The sequence below is a fragment of the Synchiropus splendidus genome, chromosome 3 (assembly GCF_027744825.2).
Source record: "Synchiropus splendidus isolate RoL2022-P1 chromosome 3, RoL_Sspl_1.0, whole genome shotgun sequence".
Taxonomy (NCBI): domain Eukaryota; kingdom Metazoa; phylum Chordata; class Actinopteri; order Syngnathiformes; family Callionymidae; genus Synchiropus; species Synchiropus splendidus.
The window spans coordinates 17,589,928-17,613,662 of NC_071336.1; the positions used below are offsets into that span (position 1 = coordinate 17,589,928).

The 23,735-nt window shown below is 41.7% G+C and overlaps 1 protein-coding gene across 1 annotated transcript in view; it reads right to left on the reverse strand.

The window, feature by feature from the left end:
• plxdc2b (plexin domain containing 2b) overlaps window positions 1-23,735 on the reverse strand; it is a 68,759-nt gene that overhangs the window by 14,138 nt on the left and 30,886 nt on the right. The window contains exons 2-9 of the mRNA XM_053860749.1: window positions 23,046-23,257; window positions 14,603-14,749; window positions 12,208-12,277; window positions 6,390-6,512; window positions 3,882-4,000; window positions 3,513-3,612; window positions 510-605; window positions 354-435 (exon numbers count right to left, since the gene is read on the reverse strand). Of these exons, the coding sequence (XP_053716724.1) occupies window positions 354-435; window positions 510-605; window positions 3,513-3,612; window positions 3,882-4,000; window positions 6,390-6,512; window positions 12,208-12,277; window positions 14,603-14,749; window positions 23,046-23,257 (949 nt within the window). The remainder of the gene's footprint in view (window positions 1-353; window positions 436-509; window positions 606-3,512; window positions 3,613-3,881; window positions 4,001-6,389; window positions 6,513-12,207; window positions 12,278-14,602; window positions 14,750-23,045; window positions 23,258-23,735) is intronic.

The window sequence follows — 23,735 nt, forward strand, 5'->3', positions numbered from 1 at the left end:
GCACTGACGGCTCATGTTTTTATTGATTCTCTCTTTGTTTCTTTAAATGAATCCTCATCTGCACTGCTGTGCATTGTTCTGCATGCACCTCCAGGTGGATCAATAAAGTTGTATCTTGGTCTCTCATCACCACACGGATCTATAAAACACACACTTGAGATACGGACCAAGGACAGCTCATCAATATTGGGCGCAAGAGAAAAAAACGGTGGTATTTTATGAACACATATTTCATCAGAAGCAGCCAGCGGTTAGATTCTGTTTCTGAGATTTCGGTATGTATTTGCAATGACACCCTATGAGCCGATATTTTCACTACCGATACCACAAATTGAGGTGTAAGGTGGAGAAACCTGTTGAGCCGATGGCACCAGCTGCAGTTGAAGTTGATCTGTGAGGAGACGCAGGAGCTGCAGGTGGTGAACTGAAGACATGCTGGGGAGAAGAAGACAGCACAGTTAAAGTCTCACGTTAAACCTGTCACCGACCCTCTGAATGATCCTTCTCACTGGGCAGAGGCATTATTTCCACGGCTGTGGAGTTGGTGATCCTGGTCTTCGTCAGCTCCACGCGGTGGTACTCGTAGATCGTCCTTCTTCTCACATCTACAAATCGCATGAACGAGAGGAACAAGCCATCAGCAGTCTTTCATCTACAGACAGAAACTGGGACAAGAGAAGGAAGTGGAGCGGGAAGCAGAAGCCAGCGTTGCCATTTATTTCACCGGAGCCCGAGTCTCAACCTGTGACTCCACGACGGACGATAGCAATTCTCTCGAGCAGCGGACATCAATCAGAGCCTGTTGAAAGGCCACACACTCCATCATCCGGAACATCGAGTCATCACCCGGGTGAGATGGAGCAGATGATGGGCCACATCATTGACTCTGGCTCAGTGAAGAAGTCAAACCAGCCACTGACTTTTCATACTTACACAGGCTTCTTAAAAATCGGAGCTCCATCATGCTCGTCCAGGTTTTCAGAGTTCACTTTAGTGTCAGCCAGATGAAACCCCACCAGCATATAGTGGGATGTGAAAGAACATTCAATGCTTTGCGACAAAATGTCTTGGTATAAACACACACCAGTTGTTCTGGCATGCTATGTGAAGACTCATTTTCCCCCTTTTCTGCAACACTTAAGAGGTAAAATATTTAACCCGCTAACTGATTGTTAGCAGATAAAATGTGTTGCTAAAGCTAGTTCAGGTATCGATCTATCATTCATAAAAGGGCTTCAATTGAAGTGACAACCCAGAGTGAATAAACTTAAAGATACACTTACAACTGTTTCCTCTGTATGCTACAGTTACGAGTTTTACGATTGAAGCCAACCAGGAATAATGATTTACAATTCTAGTTTTTGTTTTTTCATGAACTATAATAACGTTGGAGATTGGTCTCCTTTTTGGGCAAATGCTCTAAAGAAAAGCTGAGCGTGAACAAGGAGCTGTGGTTGAGGATTCCATGGGCCATAAACAACAACGGACTTCTGAGATTAAAGTCAGAATTCTCACTTTAAAGTCAGAATTCTGAGAAAAAAGTCAGAATTCTGACTTTTTTTCCTGAAAAACACTGAAAGCATATGCTTAAAGCATTTTGGCAGCTTAGCTTTAGAGCTTTTTGAGAGAGACAGCAATTTGGTAAACTTTAGCTGCATATAACTAGGTAAATACAAATGTTTAAAATTCTATTTTGACTCCAAGCTGCACGACAGGGTCCCTTTAAACAGCTGCTTATAAAATACAGACAGGTGAGGAGACGCATAGTAGCGCATTGTAGATTTAGCAGAAGACACGTTGCTCTCTGTGTACTACTAAACATTGATGGAGCCCTTGAGTTTGTAATGTAAGCAACATTACAGACTCACAACACAAATAAAAATGAACTCACAAATGTAGTGTAAAGTTGAAACCACAAGCAAATAAAACCCATATCGCTGAAGAAAAAATCTACAAACAAGCAAAGAGACGCCCATGTCCAGGACTATGCTGCAGTATCTCTTTACATCTTGAAAAACAAAGGCAGCAGGAATAATGCTGAGAAGTGAGCGTCACATATGAATGTGCAGCGACTAACATCAGTTCTGTGCAGCCAGCAATCTGTAGACACTTTGATTTCTAACTCATTACAGTGGTCACCCCGGGGGAGAGGATGCTGTCGCCCCGGAGACCTGCTGTGTCGGCTTGTGATTCAGAGGACTCATCACCTGAAAAACACAACCACACTTCCACTCTAGCTCTCCTGGTAAGTGTCAGCTTTTCGCCTCCAGCACAAAGATTATCAAGAGCCTAACCACCCAACAGGGGTCACAGAGAGGTCACACCTCCGTCCTTAGGCTGCTGATGCTGCAGGATGGACGACACCTTCATCAAACTGGAGAAATCACACTGGACGTCCATTCAGTTTGTCTGTTTAACCAGAGGGAATTACTATCACTGGCATTCATTAAACATCCATTACCACCAGCTCTCATATGAAGAAATCTGGGTTAGACTCAGCCTGAATTTCACATTGAAATTGATGGCACCGTGGATCAATGTCATGCTTTGATAAGATATTAAAAACTGCCACATGAAAACACTGATGACACTTAAGAATGAAGGAACCAACTATCAAAGCATGTCATCTGTGGAACCACCTGTGTTGGGTACTGACCATGGCATGTCCATGAAAAGGTTCGGGAGCCCACTTCAGTTGTAAAACTCTGAATCAAACTCCTGTTATTAAGATGAACACACATATATCTAATGAACTCTAATACATCTTTGTTCCATCAATAGTTAATGAGCCAGCCCTGCTATTCTCACAACCTTCATTTTACCCTGAAAATGGAAAGGATCATTTTCTTGGACCATAAATCATGTTTTAAGAAGAAGTGCAGAGTCTAGGTTTCTTTAACAAAGTGACTCGGTGCTTCAGAAGGGCCTGTGACCCTGCAGGTCTGTGTAAATGACTTACTCAGGCCTGTAATCTAAAGAACAGGAAACAGATCTATGGTTGCCATGGCAACGCAGCATCTGCTGTTTTTCGGAACTCAATGTACAGACGCGTTGAAATCCGACTGCCATCTAAGATGTGTTCTCAGCGACGGCGCTGCTGAGGATGATGCAGGACTACTCATTGTTGTCTTACACGTAGTGTGAGGCTTCTGTCATAACACAGGAGGATCATGCTCTATGAGAATCCAAGGCCTCAAAACAAAGTGGTAAAACCTAAGCAACAGTATCAATTACACCGGTTGAATCCGGCAATGAAACTCAGTGAAGCGACAGAGCTCTTATCCCTCACTCGCTGCGATTAATAACATTCAAAACATGGCTGTTTTTGCAAGCTTTATATTTAAATAATATAAAACAATACATAAAACAACAGTGCAGTCCACCAAGTCCCAGCTTAGACCACCTAAAATAACAAAAGCAACCTGCACAAAAGTGCAACTGATACCTGATAGTGATACTGTTAATGATGGTGGAGTCAGACATGAAGTGCAGAGAATGTCAAGCACACTCACTGGGTATCTGCTGGATCTTGTGGACCACAACAAAGGCGTCAGAGAGACCAACTTTAACAGGATGATTGACTTGGCTGATGAGTGCCACTTCAACAGGGATCTGAAAATTAGACCAGGCACAAGGGACAAGACATCAGACCACCTTAAATGCACCGATTCACATGCTCTGGCGGAGAAAAATAGAATTATATTTCTCAAACAACCACATTTTTCTTATATATAAAAATGATGCTACATTTAGGGCAAATATGAAATGTTTTCATTTTCTTGGGATAATGTGTGTCGATCACGGATCAAGGATCATGTCAGAAAGGCGAGCAACTTTTCGATCCGCTAGTGTCAAGGACTGGTTGATAAGTGAGTGCTCACCTCTTTGTATGCAAACACAATCCTGCCTGTGTTGTGCAGCGTGGCCTGGAAGGTGAAGCTGCCCAGATTGTAGTTGTCCTGCAGGTGAACATGATCCCACTGCACCACCAGAGCCGTTCCTACACAGAACAAAAACATCTACATTTGACCTCTTCTTCTTTATATTGCACCGAAATAATCTGGTGCCAACAATACAATTACTGGAAGTTGTTCAGTAAACTTTATGCGTCTGAAAACTCGACAATCAACCAAGAAAAAGGCAATAGAGGCGGAGATGATAAAACAGGAGCTGCAGCGATGGATGACTCAGCTATCACTGTTTCAGTGGGGGGCAGGGACAATCACTGAAAAAAAATCATTAAAAAATGAAAAGAAATAAATATAATTACAAAAACATGATTTGTAGACAGACAGTGATCAATGTGCAAAAGGTTCAGCATCAGCATCTTGATCAATCATTTGTAAATTTAGAGCAGCTTCAATGAAAACAACATATCAGCCACCCTCCTATTCTTAGCGCCACATTTGAGGGGCAAATGATGCATATTACTGAGATGTATAACTGAAAACATGAGGGCAGTCGCAGGCCTGGATTCCATCATGACAATAATGACTCCGGCTTTCAGCAAAGGGACTTTTTGGCTAACAGTGTAATGTTGGATGGGTTGTGTGTGGGTAAAATCGAAGGCAAATCGAAAGGCAGCAGCACTGTTTCAATGGCTCATTTCACATCCTGTCTGTGAGGTAACATTAACTGTAGGGCTGAACGATACAGACCACATTTCATAACTTGATGATCATGCCAGATATGTTATACGGGGCGGTGCAGTGGTGCAATGGCTTCAGTTGTTGATCAATTATGATGTTGGCTGCTGCTAGCTGGACATTAAAAGGCCTAAAGTGAATCAGCTTTGGCATCAGGAAACCAACATTGTTGATTTCATGACATGAACATCTTGAATGTTCAGATCTCAACATCGATACCTATAGGATAGAGATCTTACAACCCTAATAGGGTGTTTTAAACCTGTGATACCACCGTGTGCAACATGGATAGGAGAGCTGTGAAATGAATGAGGTTGACCTGCTTCTGCTATCAGGGGAAAACGAAAAACATAACTATGGGGAAAAAAATAAAATTTGGTCATTCACATTTGCTTTATTGCGTTATTCCTTAATCTGTGTCATATTTTATGAATGGAGTTATATTGGGTTGTGTTATATTGAACACAAGCACATGTCGGGAACCAGATCCAGAGACACAGTCGGAGGAATTGTGCAGGTCACGTGTTTCTATATGTATAATCAGAAGCTAGCATGAGCTGGAAATTGCTATTCCAGAGAACTGCACTTTACCTGACTTATTCCAAAGGGGTGTAAATGCGGGACGCAGAGCTCCAAACGAGTGCCTGTGCTGCATCCTAACCAGGTTGGGATTTACAGTTGGGGTGGGAGAGCCCATTGATGTGAAAGCCATTCACTGTCTGAGCTCAGATCGGGCCTGACGCCAGGACAATAAAGTCTTTCAAACACAACCAATTCATTTTTGCACCGCACAGCCAGTGCTCTTTCAACCAAGGACAGGTTTACCCTTTTTTTAACTTTTAATGGAGCACAGCCTCTGTGATGATAGACGCTCGACCTGGAACCCAAACAGTTCTTTCAAACCATCCAAACAATGTGGATGAACCGCGTGATGCAATAAGAAGGAAACACTGGAGGAGATTACAACTAACAAAGGCGATCACAACACTTTGGCAGCTCAGTCAGATACTTCTTAACAATGCAGTGAGTTTAGGAGGCTGTAACACTAAGTGGGACTGCATGCCTAAAAATAAAGCTCGGAGGTGTGGAGGGAGTACACGCTGGCCTTGTTACTGATCCCACTTACAAGCTTTACATGAACTGAAAACAAATCCAATAAATCCAGGATGATTACAGCAACACGCCTCACAACCTTCCATAAAGATTTTCAAGACTTTAATGGCCCAAAGACTGTTTATCAGCTTCAAGTACCAGAAACTCCAAGATAAAGAGATGTGATGGATAGAATACATGTGGTTTCCACTCAGCCCAAAGAAGATTTAAAAACAAACAAACAACGAATGGTTCTCAGAAGTACATTCAGCAGATTTGGACCACCAAAGCAGGTTCTTCTAAACAAGTATGAGATGTCAAGTGGAAGACCCGGAGTTCTAAGCCCAGAGCTGATATAGTATGACAGTGAGACAATAGATGCTGTAGGTGGTCTCTCTATAAAAGACCATTTGAATGTTGAAAGTTTTTTTCTTTGGACCTCTCTTTAATAGTCCTGACTGTAATCTAAACTCCAATGACACCAATTCAAATGAGATGATTTGGAAGTTTTTATATATCCAATCCCATCCTAGCCGGACTGACTTCTATTGAATTTTCTGACACTTGACATCATTTTTGCATCCTCGGGTCTGACCCAGAAAGTAACATGTCAACACGAAGTCAACAACTTCGGCTTTAAAACCCACATACCGTTGTCGAAGTAGATGACAGTAGAGTTTCTCGACACACTGGGGTCAAAGTTCGCCATGAGGGGAGCGATGTATTGTGTCGCCGTGAGCATCCGATGAACCACATCACCAGTGTAGATGAAACCTGAAGAAGAATACATGACGGATGAGCTCACTCAAGCAGCATAATTATATTATGACACTTCATAAAGCAGACAGATGAAATGCTTGAAATATGGATTCCAATATTCATGAAATTAGCAACCGTTCATTTGTTCATCTCAGTCTTCTATTCATGAATGCAAAGACCTCTTTCTTGTGTATTCAAATGTGCTGCATATCCAGCTGGACTATGTCACGCCCCCTACTGGGTTTGGAGTCAAGCCAAGGTTCTGAACCAGATGGCCTTCTATGTTATTATTAATTATTAAACTGAAAAAAATGTCTTTAACAGAATCAACAATGAAGCACCCAAATGAAAAGTCAAGTTTCAACACATGACTAACAGCCAACCTGACATTGCACAGTACTTCCCACACAGCAGTTCCCGACCACAACATGAGCATGTTTAGAAAACTGCTGATAAACACATTGTTATAGTTAAGTTCATCTTGAATTGAATTCATCCCTAGCCACGCCGGATCCAAGTGCATTTCAGGAGGGATCAATGAAATAATCCTGCTCAGTATCGTGTCACTGATGGGATTTTGTGCGCAAAGTAATGGTCCGTAGTTGAAAGGACATAATCAAATATCACACTGATGCAGGGTCTTCTGTTAATGGAAAACCGACATTTGATAAATCTCCTCCCCTTCCATTTAGGCCCTTCAGGGGTGTGTTTAATTTCCACGATTAACTTCAAATATCTCCCTCAGACAGATGATCCAAGAGAGCAAAGGTACATGACTTCATTCTGATGGGAGTCGATCGGCACTGCTTTATCTTTAGTCAGGGTTTGTACTTCCCAGAACCATCAATCACCAGACTTTTGACAACAAGAACATAAATTATATTAATGTACATGTCATTTCAACACGGTGCCAAAGGAGGAGTCAGAAAAGAGAGGATTGTGTGGGGACATGCTTGTGCGCCATCACTTGGCAGGCGACGAGTTTATCGCTGCATTCATCGCACACAGTGAGAGACATTTAATTTACCATCTGACAGATTCTTATTAGGCAGTCATATCAGTTTTATCATGTTTTCCACGCCACCACAGCTGCCACTGAAGAAAACCAGCAGAAACGGTGGCATGCACATGACAAAATTAATTTGGGTGATATTGACTTCTTTTTTGCCAGTGTGTTAACAAAGGTTCCTGACAAAGAAGCTTACATTTTATTTTTATTTTTGTTTGTTTATTTTGGCCCAATGTTTTTTCTTGCACAATTTGTTGCATATGATTGTGCAAGAACTAAATGTCCCTTTTCTTTCCCCTCCTATTTTGTATGTATTCCCCACCACAAATTATACCCCACCCCTCAAAACTATACCCATAACCTTTTGTACGAATATTTTACATCCTACATATGCATTAATGCATGAAAATGATAAGAATGGTTCCTTTTCTTCTCTTAACATAATATTGGTCAGATGGCTCTTCACAATAACCACTGCATAGCATTTTGGTCAACAGTTTGGTCTAATAATGTTGTCAATATATGAAAAAAAAAACAGCATTATATAACCTCTTGAGATGTGGATTCCTATTTGGTAGGCAGTCATGTTTTTTGTCGTGACACACACCATCCATATAAACTACTTTCATCATAAGATTTTTCCTGACTGAAAATATTCTTTCTTACTTTGCTGGCCCCTTTCTTACGCCCACTTCAGGGTCTTTCTAGATGCTGTTATCTGCATTCACAAGCAGCTCCAGCAGAGAAGTGTGTTTGGTACAGATCCTCCCACAAAACAAAAAGAATCTATTGACATTTTTCAGTCTGGCATAAGAACATGTTTGAGTTTTATGCAGATCAGTGACACGCACAAAACAAGAAAATACTTCAGAGAGCAGACCTCCACCAAGCTGCTAATCTCCACCCTTAATGTGATTTTCAACCAATAGAATTACCTTGAACTCGATAGTTATTTTGATCATACATTTCTGCTATTGATTTGCCAATACAGCAAACAAAATTTGTTGTACCATTAGTAGTGAAATTCAATTATCCATTTGTGAAAAAGACAGACAAAAAAGTAGAACCACTCCACAATAGAAACAAAAGACTTCTTCTTCCAGAGAGCCAGCAGGTCCAGAAAACAGGCTACCCAGGGACTTCATGAAGACCATTCTTTCTTTCACAAATCTTCTTCCATCCAAAGCTCGGGGGCGTCGGAATAAACAAGAGCCGGAGTCAGACCGGACCGGAGCTTCACTTGATAGTGCATGGTGTTTGGTCTTCGTTTACCTCGGTCTTGTTCTTGATTTACAGGATATGTTCTCTTGTTCCCAGCTGTTGACAACGCACAACCCAGCTGTGTTTTTTGACATTTTGTTCCCAGTTTTGTCTTAATCTAATTTGCAGTGTATTCCTGAGGAGCTCAGGTCAACAAAAACGAATGCTGAGGCAGCACTTCTGATCTGACCAAGCTGCTACACAGCTGCATGTCTTTCCGTGGCTTGACATCCAAATAAAACAAAAACAAGACTTGCAAATACATTTCATGCAATTTTATTTTGTGGCCGGACAACTGGTTTTCAGACGTAAATCTTTATCTTCTAGCTTAGCTCCCTCCCTGTTAGTACTTCAAGTTACTAAATTACTGATCAATCTTGGCTTCCATTTCACCAAATACACAAGCAACACTCCAATGACATTAAGGCTGTTAACAACAACAGTAACAGATGATCAATGTTTTATCTTCCAATCTCCAATGTTCCGCCTTATTTTTGTTTATTTATTTTGTGTCCAAAGTTTGACAGCTGACGGGATGAACAGCGCAGCACAGCTGGAGGTGGCCATCCCCACTGGAGCTCATGCTGAGTGCTCCACTCACAACTCCAACAGAGCACAAACAAGCCGCCTGCTCCCAGCAGCAAACTGTGATAATCACCATCATTGAGAACTGTTGTCACAGCAGCTGGAATAACAGGCTCAGCTGACATCAGTCACTTAGACTCCAAGTCCAGGAAGAGTTTTGCATTCCAAACTCATCGAATCACTCAAAAGAAACAACTTTGATTCTCATGAATAACACTGAGGAATAGGACGTTTTTGAAATAGAACTTTAAAAATATACTGTGTATATGTTGAGCGGGTTTGTTGTGATCTAATAGATGTGATCGAATTATTTTCTGTTTCTCACCATCAGGCATTGAAGGACAGATGTAACCCTTGTCTATACTGTTGGTTAAATTCTTTATATTTCTGATTTAAAATTTTGACCACTTATTGTTGTTACAGGCAGCCGTTGTAGGAGCAGCAGAGGGAGAGTACTAGCAATAGATGACTTGGGATGAAAGTGGATAACTTCTGGGAGTAGTTTCTTACAAGTGGATGTGACGATGGAATCACAGCTGTAGTAGTAGTAGTTAAAGACGCAGTGTTGATAGCAGTAGTATTACGAATATATAGTAATGTCAGTAAAAGTAGTAGTAGGATTGTCGTAGTTGTATTACCAGTAATAAAAGTGGATGCCAACATAATGACAGGATTAGATATGCTACTAGTAGTTGTGGACTCAGTAGTAATAATCATATTCCCACTGTAGAAGAAGTAGATGTAGCACAGGTAGCAGGTGTATTTAGTGGTGTGGAGGTTGTAGAACTAGTGGTGGTATTAGTAGCAGAATTGTTTTTGTAATCGTAGTAGTGGTAGATGATGTAGGTGTATCAGCAGCAGAAATAGTACTGAAGTGAGTACAGTATCAAAAGCAGCATTGTTTGTTAGTATAATACTGTACCATATTCCTGGGTACAAAGATGAATTAGTAGAAAAGGCACCTGCTTAAAATAAAATGTTTTAATGAAGCTCTACTTTAGTCAACAATAAAAACCAGATAAAGTTTGTGCTGCAAAACATTTCTTGAGCAGAAGCTCATGTATCTAAGTGTTGACTTTCAAATCCCTCACGGATCCCTGACGTCAGGTTTGAGCAGAGCTGCAGAAAGCAATAAAAGGTGACATTAACTGATATATATATATATAGGTGAGAAAATAGAGGAGACTGTCAGGGGGAATATAAAGAGGATGACCAGAAGAAGAAGAGAGCCTGCAGCTGACTGATAACTTCCTCCGTTCTTTCTCCATCCTTCCTTCCATCTCTGTCTAATTCTCGTTATCTCTCCTCAGCTTGAGGCGAAGAGCTGTTCCTCAACATCCTCTCTCCCGAAACAGCCGACTCAACAGGGGCTTGATGGGAGATGGAGGCGTCGCATGAACATGGCGTCGAATGAAATTCTTCCAGCAGCATTTAATGCAGCATGAAACATCTGGGAAAGGCCAGGGTTAAAGTGTGGGAGCTGATAATAGCGAGTTTGGTCTGCTCTGGTTTCACTATCGAGACTGGAGTGGAAAACTGCTTCACACTCGGGTCGGCACGTTTGATGGGTTCCAGCGCGCCACGTGGTACAGATGTCTCCTCATCTTCAGTTGAAAGGATTCAACCGACCACTTACCTGACCTACCGCCGTCTACATCCATTTCTGCCCACGGTGGCGCATGTTTATTGAAATTACTGATTGAAATAAAAACTGAGAAAAGTAAAACCATTATGATTTTTGGGAGAAAAATCAATCAAATCAATGAAACAACTTCCACGATTTAAGAATTGTACTGGCAGCAGTAGTAGTAGCAGTGTCCGAGCGAGCAATCAAAGTGCCAAACCCTGACCATGAATTCTTGGATCTCTACCAATCTTACCAAGCAACGATAAAATGCACAACCACACATTCACCACAGAAACACAAGAAGCGATTTATTTAAACACAGATAGATTCCCTTGCTTGTTTTGGGGCAGCGGTAGAAGCCATTGGTAGAGAAAAAGAAATTCTTCCAGGATCCAGATGGAACTCCAAAACACCAACATATAATCCTCTGACCCTAGTCACATTATCAACATTTTGTCATTCATTTAAGTTGAATACGTTAAAAACTTCTGTCTGTTTGAAAAATAACTTGACATTCAGTCAAGATATTTTAATAGATAACCGCCTTGGTAAATGTAATAATAGTAAAGTTCTGTTTTCATTCAGGTGTTGCTGAAATGGCTCTAATGTTGCTCTATCGCTACAAGATTCAAGGTGCAGGCAATGTCCCTAATTTTTATTTATTTTTTTTATTTTAAAGGTTCCATGGTAGGGAAAGACAAGAGAGGGGTTAAAGCATGACTGCCTGTATTTCAGGAAAAAGGTTATCAAAAGACAAACTGAGCGAGAACTTATCTCGGCTGGGTTTTGTTGTTGTCTGGACTAAAAGCAGATTTCGGCACAAAAATATGAGTAGGCTGGCTGGTTGGAGTGGAGCTTTCAATTGTCTCTAGTCAGACAGTTTCTCAGCTGCAAGTTGTTTTGCTCTACAGTTGCTGCCAGTGAAGCATTTTCACCTCTTAAGTTTGAGCGAGGGGGCTTCCCAGAAACAACATGACTAAGTTGTTTGGTAGCTGTAACTGGTCTGTGGAGAGACGTACAGCAGAAACCCAGATACTTGCTCACAAGTAACTCCCACTCCAGATACTTGTCCATGCCTGGGATTTTTATGAAGCTCACCACATTCTCCGCGAAACCTCAGAGCAATAAAACAGTCTGTGCAGTCTAATATGCCAGGCACATACAGCACATCCAATAATAACACTTATGATGGCAACAGAAAGATGGATTCAAGACCTGTGTTCTCTTACCTCCAGTTGCCACCGTGATTTCACGCAGGAAATGTCCATAAAAAGGAAACTCGAAAGACAGATTGACTCTCTGTGGACAAAGAAAAGACCTCACTTAGAGGGAAAAGGATAATCTGCAGTACCACAGAAAAATTACACATCAGTATGTTTTAGTGCTGCTCCAGACTTAAAAAAACAACTAGAAACTGTCGGCGGTAAACAAAACAAAAATACTGTCATATCTTCATTATGCAGATAATGACAAAATATTAACCTTAAAGCAGCAGACTTTCCACGATGATTGGTTGCACACTAATAAATCAGTCATAAATCTCAGGCATGGCTCTCGAACATCTGACCTCTCCTACCTGGGAGCATCCTCACTGCTGCCCGCATGACCAACACATTTGCTTTGTGGGTCAGTGGGGCAGTGCGTGCTGCTCTCATTCATTTTCATCAGAGTCCAGCCACAGAAAAATGGAAGCCAAACAGCGTGAACTTAGGATGTTTCCACTAGACTTTGAAGTCATTCATTGTCTGTACTGCTTGTATATTGTGTAATCAAAAGGAATTTGGGGAATTTTGTTTTGCTAACAAAGTCCAAAGTCCATTTCCAAAGGTATCGTGTAGATAAATGTAGCCAAACAGATTTGCTGTCTTGCTAACAAGTGGACATCCGCGGCCAACATCCAGTTTACTAGACAAATAGGCGTAGCCACTTAAATCTCATTGGCGGGTGGTTCACGTATGACTGGCATAAGTGGAACATGTTCCATCAGAACTGTCTCTCTTCATTTCTGACAGACACGCTATTGCATGCCGCTACATATCAAAGATATCAAACAGCCTCCCTGGCAGTCGGCCAATAACTTTTTGAAGTAGACTAAGACAGTTTATCCCCTCGCAGCTGGGACAAAAAGGTAACAGACGTGTTGGTGACGACTCTTTGATCTCAGTTCGCATGCTCATGATTTTAAAAGGCTGAGTGCTAGATGTAATAAAGCTTACAATAGTTTTATCATCTCAGTGACTCTGCTGTCTTTCAACTTCTCTGAATCCCCTTAGCATTTTTCTCTGTTGGCTGGCTGCCATCCTTCCTCATAAACCATTGTAAGGCTCTGGAGATTCCATCTTTATGACATTCTGTAATGACACTCCTTAACCAGTAGAGGCGCCAAAGAACAAATATTCAGAATCCACCGAGTACTGCTTTAAGTTGGGCTCAATGCCAACAATCTGCCTTTTCACTACAATTTAAATTGAAATATTGATGGTGTCCCCAGAGAGACATCAGATATTTCCTGTATGAAACCGTTTCCACGTGTCCTCCACCTGTTTTAGCTGAGAATATGAACATAACTAACCAAATATGCCATCTAGCCCAGATAATCTCAACTCTGAGTTGAGTAACTACTCAGCAACAGTCGAAGTTTTAATGAGACGTCCATCTTTTTGTTTTTGTTAATCAATCGATCTAAAACATTTTTTTGTTTTTCTCCATAAATCTTTCACTGACTAACTTTTGACACGTTAAAAGAGTGTTCAGTTGAGGGCGTTTCGCTCTTTTCCTCGCCATTACTGTTTTTCTCTGAGCCACCATCACCAGAACCGTTGTCATAGAAATTTCCCAAATCCACTTCAGAAAGAAAAGCCTGGTCTGTGCCTTTGCAGCTGTGAGGAACGTCCGTCCTCTGATTGTTAGGTTCAATCCATCACCAAACGTCTGAAGGTGAAGCAGCAGATTTCACAATGTGAGAGTCTCATCCGTCTCCTATTGTTCCCCTCGTCGCCAAATTCTATTCTACTTGGAGTTGTACTTCATCAGTATGCACCCCACATGGGTCACCTGCTTGTGCAGTGATGGAGTGAGCTTGAAACTTTTCAGTCTTATCTACATGATTTTAATGTCAGGCATGAAATTCCTAGACTGAGAGTGTGAAGTCCTCGCAGCTATTTCTGCGTGATGAAATATGATCAAGACTTGACTGTAACTCCTACTTTCACACTGGCTGAATTATGCTTGGAGACTGAATGGGTATTTTATCAACGAAACCACGAGAGAATATTAAAACGCTACATCTTTTTGGGACAATAATTGAGCTGAGCCAGAAGGCTGCCTTCGTTTCTATGACTCTCTTCAAAGTAGAGAAGTTATTGGGATGTCACCCGTTCTTTCAGGTCGCTTTTGCTGTGGAATACTCGCCGCCATTGCTGATCCATTCCTTTTTTGAGTCCAGAAATGGTTCCGTCATGGCAGACAAAACAAAATGAGGTGTAGTCCAGAATTTACCGCTGTGTTGGTCAGCTAGCAATGCATCAGAATAGATGACAATGAAAATGATGTCACTCATGGTCCCAAGAAGCATCAAAAACAATATCCTCATGAATAGATGTCAGGTGAGGTCCAGAGACTTACCGCTGCCTGTCGATGTGTGTTGGACAAGATCCCGTGGATCTTCACCTTCTCCTTGTCCATGCGCTCGATGTCAACCCATAAGTCCTTGCTCATGGGGTCAGTTGGACTGTATGTTTTTGATGTGTAGTAGTTGTGATCTGTGTCCTCCTGCACAAAGGAAAGTACACACATATAAACAGTTGGATCTCGAGAGAGATGTTGTGTCCTTCCAGGACTCTTCTGTATATGACAAGCAACAATTCTGACTGGTTCGTCCGGACCTTACTCTCTGTGATTTTAACGCTGATTTTTGATGCAAGACAGAAGATCAACATGAAGGTAAACGACTACCTCTTGTAAAACCCATTTCAGACTCCACAGTCACACAAACTTTTAAAGTGAAACATGGACTCTTACGAGCCAAATGGGGGATGTTTCTCTACTTTTATGGCTTCCTGTACAGAATGGAGAAACTGTCTTTGACCTCATACTGAGCTGGCGTGCCCCACAAGTCCCATATAACTTGTTAACTCTATAATATTTCACCATAATACTCCAGGAGGAGTCAGGAAATACTTGACATTAAATTGGGCTCATATTTCTTTCATAATTTATATAACATTTATTTAATGGACAATACATGTAAACTGGAGATGACTCATCTCTCCATTGTAGAGCCCATTTCACATAACGTTATAAAACATTGCAGAGAAACAAATCAATATAATGTAATGACTTCCACTCTTCAAGGCCAAAAACAGGTTCCTTCACCAATGAATGACAATTACTTAAAAACCTTCCTCAACACTGTTGTAGAACTGCACTTACAAAACTAATGTAATGACGTCCTTGTAAACGCTACTGAATAAAAAAAATCCATTCGAGACGAAGGGCTTGGTGAATACAGGCAGTCGTTGCTGGATCTTGCTCATGTCTGCAGCAGACATACATGACTATGCAGCACTAATAGATGGCAGTCGAGGCAATGGAGGCTGATCTGAACCTTCTTGGTTGGTAAGTAATGAAAGTCTAGAGAAACCAGGGGGAGAAAATGCCTCATAAATTCAGATTCAAATGAGTCTCTTTCCACTAACACACAGTGTTTCCCAGTCAAAACACATGCAGGGAGTTTAAAACAAGATTGTGATCAATATGGATGTCAAACACCTCAGCAATACTTGCTGTCCGCATCATTGCAAGCAACAACCGCCACAACTGAAGCTAGGGGATAAAAAACAAGTCCATGACAAACAAGTCATCCAGCTGAGAAGTTCTTATCTGCAGAACCGTCAAAGACACTGGCATGTTTTAGAGACCAATCAGATGTAGTAGACCGGTGTATCTCAGACGCATTAATAATGAAGCCTGAGCAAGAGAACTAAATTCTCCTCAAACTAGGCTTAGGATTCTCTGGTGTCAAAGACTAAAATGAGACCATCAAATGGTGTGTAGCTCTTCATGAGAACAGCGATCCATTATTCATTAGTCTGCCCAACTGGCTGCCAACAGTGATCTGATGGGATTGCTGTCTGCGGGTGTGTGGTCATCGTGAGACCTCAGCCGCCTCTGGAGCGTGCCAGCTCATTTCCATTCATACTGGGCAGATTATACGGCAGTGAAGTTATTTAAAATGGGGAAGTTATTTAATTACATTTTGGCAAATTACCTTTAATTATGAATTCATCATATCAAAGGTGCGATAAATCAAAGCTGCCTTATTAAAAACCGTTTTCTAAAGCAGCCAACAAAGCAAAAGATGCTTTTTCCCTCTAGCAGACATCACATACACACACACACAGACTCAAGAAACGCTGATGATGACTTTGGGACATATAATTTTATGACAGATTTCAGATTCTCAAACCATTTCTACTGCGCCAGGAGAATACTTTTAATAAGAAGATCCTGCTCCCATCATGAGAGGTCCAACCCTGGCATGAAGCCAGGAGAAGCCCACATGGCTGGTCCTCCAACTTTTCTGCTCGCTGTTATTGGCAAACTAAGCGAAAGCTGTAAAATTATTAATACAAGTTGTACTTGGGTATAAAAATGACCAGTGAGGTGTGATATTCAGATAGAAAGCAAAACCACTCTACCACTGAGAACATCCAAGTAGGACATAATCCAAACTTCAGAAGCCTGCACGTTACAGTGTATGTTTATGTCTTGTAAAGACTGGACGACGGACCGTGTCACCTGATAGGATCCAAATACTCTGTAGAGCAGAAGGTCGACAGCCCTTGTCGGCTCGAGCGGTATGCATCTGTAGACTCAGACTGCGCAGATGTTGAGACCACAAGTGTCGAAAGGGGAAATTTAATACAGAAGTGGTTGTTCCAGTCACCAGTTGCATGAAATACAGACACAAGATTCTTATAATAGCATGAGTCAGGCATTTACCGCTTCTGTGTGAGTGGACCATCGACCTGATTTAGGGAACCAATAACATCGAATTCAGTCAGAAACATGGATCAGAATCTGACTGGAGTCAGTATTTTCAAATGTGTGGACTTGAGGAAAAGATGCACGGAAGCAGAACAGTAATGTCATCGCTGTCACCTGAACACATGCTCCAGTGCATAAAGAAGCAAGTTAAAAACTTCAGCCATCCAATCTGCAAATATGATGATTCAGCAACATCATGAGCTATGGTTGTTTTTCAATAAAAAAAATAAAGTTAGCTTGAGGACTGACGGGGAACTGTAGTTAAACAGACCAGTAACACACTGAGCAAGTCAGATAGAGCCTGAAACAGCACGTGTTGACTGATGGGCTGACTCCACTGACAAAGGTCAACTGCCGCACCATCGTGACCTTCTGAGAGATGAACCAGAGACTAGCATACTGATGTTCTGATGGATTTACTGGAACATCAGAGAGGTCAGTTGAACATGCCTGCTGCTAGAAAGGTTAAGACGACAGTGATACTCCAGTACGCAGGCTGACAACCACGGTGGCCATGATTCTTGGAAGCAACTGACCACTTTAGTTTCATTACTCTCTTCTGGTGGATCTTTTGCAATCTCCCCCCCAAAACTGTCTGATGCGGTCCATCGCTGTTTTGCAACTTGGCAGTTTATTGATTTCTCAAGAAGAGTCTCAACATTGCCAAGCACTTTCCCATCACCTCCTTTTTCGTCAATATTTTCTCTCTTGGACTCTCTCACCGCATGCATATCAATCTTTCTCAGGCCGTGTCAAAAAAACGGCAGTTCACCCACAAGACCAAAATTATTTCATTTGATGGATATAAACTTGCATTCCTACATTCATATAGGTATTTTCTCATGCTCCAGGGTTGCAGGGGGCAACAGTGAAATCTCAGCTGCCTTGGGCCAGATCCTGGGGAATCCAGGGCAGTGTGCACGCCCAATAACACACAAAAACACTGTAGAATAGTTGTCATTACACCTGTGAATCTGGACTACGGGAAGAAACACGAAGCCAACGCGTAAACCCTTGCAGGCACTTAGTATTTTTAAAATCATTTTAATGAAGTACAAAAGGATCCATCGATCCACAAAGCTTCAACAGATGGGGTTTTGAATAATTCCAAAACAATGGGAGCATATGATCTCACACGACTCAACATGTTGCACATAAATGAAATCAAAGACCTCTTAAGAAAATGATAATAACATGTGACATGAGTCCGGGGCTCCAGATTTTTTTCCCACAGTTAGTTCAGACCCTGACTCATTAATACTTCGACCTGCTGACACCTCCAGCAGGGAGGCTCTTAATCTGCTCTAATGATGCACAGAGCTGATTCAGCAACTCGCGGTCACTCTCGGCGTCAGACCGTCTGCCCGTATGAACCTGCAGGTCGAGCCGAGGTGACTTACTCTCGGGTACCAGTTCACTTTAACACAGATGTAAATGTTACCAGGTCCAGGAGGCTGGATTTTGCATATAGCTTAGTAGTCTTAGGACGTTGTAAAAGTGATTTAGTTTATGGTTGCATTCCATAAAAATGATATATCATTAAGAAGTGGTCACCAATGTCGTACCAGTTTGAGAGACGTTTCTAAAGGTGCTTTTTTCTGTAATAACCATCTTAAAAGATTTAATTTTGCATGTGTCTTATCTTCTTAAATCACAAATGATTCTTGTCAAGAATGTAATTCATAATTGAATTATTAAAATCAATAATTGACATATGATCATCAATGATTCATGTAGTTTATCATTCGTACGATACCATCAAAGGACCATGGAGCTTTGCTCTTGGAGTTGCCAAGTGAATGATTTTATCTTTTGTCAGAACATTTCATTGACTTCCATGCTTTTTCCCTCAGCCTCTCACCCTAAACCTAACCATCAGAAACAAATGGCTCACCTTAACAAGAACCTAAACCAAACTTAAATTCCATAATTATGACCCAGTTATTTTGACGGTTTAATCCTCAAATGGATTGAGGTCCATGGAGTCCAAGGACTTATCTAAGTTCATCCCCAAACTGCAGCATTTCAACAGCAGACAGGAAGTGACTCAAACTTCAAATTGCTCACATCATGGCCATGTGCTGATCCAGATTGTCAGTGACTCTACAAAATACATCAATTTGAAAGGGCTGTCACTTTTAAAGAATCAGGCCAGAATCTGGAATATTCGCAGTCTTGAGAGCCACACTGGTTATCAACTATCCACCAGCCAGGCCTCCACAGAGCACCTCCTGTCCCAGCATCTTGTTTTCATGCCAGTCTAACTACACAAGAATGTCTGCGCAAAACTTCTTTCAACAGCAAATGGACAACAACAAACCTCAGACAGAAAAAAACAGCCAGAAGGGATATTGTGTTTGTTTGTGTTTTGTAGTTTCACCGTGTGTTAACTGTTGTTGTGTAATAAATGTGTGCTTGAAATGCATGTGTTTACCCAGTTGTGAGTGTTTACAGCTGACGTTCAAAGCTCCCTCTCCTCACTGTGCGACATGGTGCAGTGAACCAGAGATGATTAGAAGTCATGAGGGGACTTTGTGAGTCGGCCGGAGCTCCGGCGGCCACTGCCATTAAGACAGAGCGACTCCGCACAACACTAAGCATCATCTGCTGCAAATGTGTGAGGAGCCTTCATTACCCCTCCTGGTGTCTCAGTGAGATCAGGTATGGGAGGATTCAGGCTGAGAGCTTAATTTGATGTCAAATATTAATGCACTCCCAGGCCCTCTCCTTCATTACCAAACACCCACCTTTCTAATTGCTACAAGGAAATGGCTGAAGTATTTTTAGGCACAGAGCAGCACTGGCTAGAATTATTCAAACATTTTAATGGGAAGAGCTGAATTAGAGCTCTCAGATGATGTCCAGTCGAGTGTGGACGCGTGCTTGCTCTGGGTCTGCCATGGATGTTGTAGTGTGTAGGAACTAAAGCAGCATAATACATTTCTCTGTAACACCAATGCAAAACATACCATGAAGTATTTCCAGTAGTCCAACAGCGTGGACAATGAGGTGAGGAGATGTCAACCCTCCATTCAAGAGCGTATTGAACCTCACAGTGAAGCGCCACAGTTCCAACCCTGGTGAGAGCGAGTTCGCCCACCATGGCGAAGAATCAGTCTGTACACTTTGCCTCAGTTAGTGTCTCATCAAGTACAATAAGTGAAAACATGTGTGTCCGCGCACCGAGACGTGTGTGGGGATGTTAATGTTGCCAAATTGCACTATTACAGAGGCACTCCTGCTATTAGCTGTGATTCGGCACCTCCATGAAGCTGGATTACTGCCAAGAAAGTGAGGAGCGAAATACTCAAATGTCACTGTGACTGTTACACTTTTACTTACATCAGGTTTTGAACACTGCACTCCCTGCTGTCCAACTATTTCATCTGTGTAATGTGCGCTAGTTAACCAACACTGTATTAAAAACCATACACTTTCAGTTAGTCTGCTGGTCGTGATGAAGTTATAGCTGAGAGCTCACTTCCCTGACCACTACAGGTCACTGGGTTCTAATTCTGACTGATGACGGCTAGGACTGGAAAACGTGCTGGTTCAAAATGTAGCGTGTGCATTCAGTTGTCACAAGAGTGAGCAGACATAGAAGGTCTGAAACCAAAAATTGAGTGTTCTTTTGGGGAACTTTCACTCTATAGTATTCAATAAAGATGCTTCAAAAATAGGTATTTAAGAGGTAGATTTTTAAAAGAAATCCAGGATAATTGAGATCAGACGACATGCCATGTTGCCCAGTCCTTGCCAGTGTTGTAATTTCAAATGTTTAGTACTACAATCCTGTGGGTAGGAAGCACTCGTACCACTCCTTTGGGAAGTCCTGTAAGGCCCGGCAACAGTAAAAGCTTTTAGAACTGACCACGTAACAGGAAATTTGATGAATATAAATCCCCAAACAAACTGATCAAATTTTCATCTTCCATGTTGCATAATCATTTTCCAACCAATCCTTCAGACACAACAAAGCTTCACTGCTTAATTTGACAATTTCAAACATTTGATATTTGGACTGTCAGAACTCTGCCTCCACTCTGCTGATTATTCAGGTATGACTGACTTGTATCAAGACTGAGCTCAGATCTGCATGAAGAAAGAAGAAGGTCAAGTTTGTTATTGAGCTGTTGTTGGGGTGAAATGGCAGAACTCACAGCTAATTGAACACACATACTGCCTGTGGCATTTTGGGGCCGCTGATATTTTCAGTCTTCTATGATGAGCTCAGTTACATTACTGGGAGGTCTAGAAATGTCACTCAGATCAAGCAATATATAAGGTCTTCGTTCCACTGACTGAAGGAAAAACTAAGCAGAGTGTATTGTTATTTGCATTTTCAATGCAGAGCCAAAAACACTGAAAAAGCCTATACGTACTTGACTCCTTCTCAAGTGCAGAGAAGAAGTGAGGTCGCACCTCTCAACAGTTTCATCCTTCTGCCCAAACACTGCAAATGCAACATTTAAACAGCCTTCACACATCTTCAACACCATCTTTTGAGAACAAAGTCCCTTAAAGTCAAAGTCTTCAGCAATAGAGTGTCGTACAGAGGAAATTAATGCAGCTGGAATTTATTAAGAACCATAATCCAGGTGAGTGGAGGTTCTTAATGTGCGTGTCTTGTAAACTTTCACAGGCATGTCACCCTACAGTGGCAGCCATATTCTATTCACAGTCTTCCACCACTTTGTACCTCACGAGGACGAGTAGGTGCTGAAACAAGTCTAATGATGACTCAGATAGCAGGCAACAGAAATGCTCAACAAGCTTGCCTGTTCCCCCTCTATATTTTGTTTTGTTCACCCAACCAATCCTTTGCCCTTCAAAACGGCTCCGTGCCGGCTCCAGATCCCAAACGTAATTATGAACCAGCCAGAATGTTCAGACATGAAAAAAACTGGTTCAGAACTTGAACGGTTGTTTTATAGTTGGAACCAACCAAATGAGATGACACATGCATCAAGCTCTTGAACCATGACCGTGATCACCGGTGGGGGTGTTGTATTCTCTCTTTGGGAAATGAAAAGCAAGTCAAGGAAATACCAGAAATTACATAAAATCCTATTAAATACAGTGGTACCTCGGTTCTCGACCACAATCCACTCCAGATGGCAGTTCCAGAAGCGATTTGTTCGAAATCTGAATTGATTTTTCCCATTACAATGAATGGAAAAAGAAATGATGTGTTCCAAGCCTTAAAATAGGCTTTTGTAGGAGTGAATGTAGAGTGTCTGCTGCAGGTGCGCTGTTCGTGCACGTGTGTGCACAAAGTAACAAAGTAATAGTTCTGGATTTTTGTTTGAAATCCAAAGCCAAAAAAATCTCAAAATTTTTGTTCGAACTCCGATTTGTTCGAACTCCAATTTGTTCGAAAACCGAGGTACCACTGTACACGCTTTGTTTGCTCCGCATGAGACAGCTACATGAACCTAGGCAACAGTCACATCTACAAAATATAGCCTATAATATACACACATACTTGTTTACATACCAAATGTGTCCAACGCAATCGCCTTCAATATCAAAAGTCATAGTTATTGATGGATGAAAACAAATACTCCCAGTAAAGCAACCAACATCTTAAGAATATCGGAGTGACAATTTGCCAGTGTGGTTTACTTTCACCTGAGTAGCACATTGTGGGTGTGAAAGCCCTCTGAATGCAGCCACTTCCCCGCTGCTCTGCTCTTCACCTCTGGTATGTGATGTTCAAAGTGATGCGTGGAGTCTGAGCACGTTGACAGCAAGGGCAAATCCAAGCACTAATTTCAGTGATCACTAGTCAACAAACAAAGTTGTGTTACTCATACTACCAGATAACACAAGCCATCAGCCCTTGATGGATGAAGAGCTCTCATGTAAACCAGCATGGATGGCTCATGCTTCTTTCAACAGCTTTACAATGATTGTCAACACAAAACAGGGGTACAGAAACAAGACAGGATTCATCTTGATGCCTGCAGCCACTGCTGAAAGCACCTCACGTCTCTTGGTGCAGTCACCCTTCACCCACCTCTATCTGGGAGCTGTTGTCGGTGTCTTCCGCTGAATTTAGCCCTGGGAAGGTATCTGACTCCTCTGACTCCTGGTCCACACTGGCCCGGTTACTGTCCATGTTCCAGGATCTAGGTGGAGACCACCTCTTCCACCGATGCAGATTCAAGTGCATCTCCACAGTTAAGTCCTGGTCTGGTGCCGACTCTTGACTATGCAAGTAGTAGACTCCTAAAGGGACAACAAGAGAGCGGGATTAAAAACACTCATAAAACAAAAGAAGATATTACAGAACACTGACATAAACAAGCCAGATCATACACTCGTGTTTCATGTACTTACAGATCAAGAAAATTCAAATATTGCACTTGCAATTCCAATTCCAATTGGATTTATAACATTAGCTCTTCAAATTGAAAAAGAATGGTTGGGTGAATTCTACTGGATGAACAATGAATTCTTGGGGTCAAAGAGCCAGAGTGATTTCTTCTCTCATCTATTTTCTCTGACACTTCATTCTCCCATCTCATTTTTCTTGGCCTCCGACCATTGATGCTGGTCCGAGCCAAAAGGAAACCCTGAGGATGCGAATTCATCCAAAGTTTGAGCTGACAGAGGTGTTTAATGATGAGCTGGAGTCAAGAGAGAGATTGCCCATAAAAAAAGTCATAAATTAAATGAGTTTAACCCAAAAAAGAGCACTGTGCAG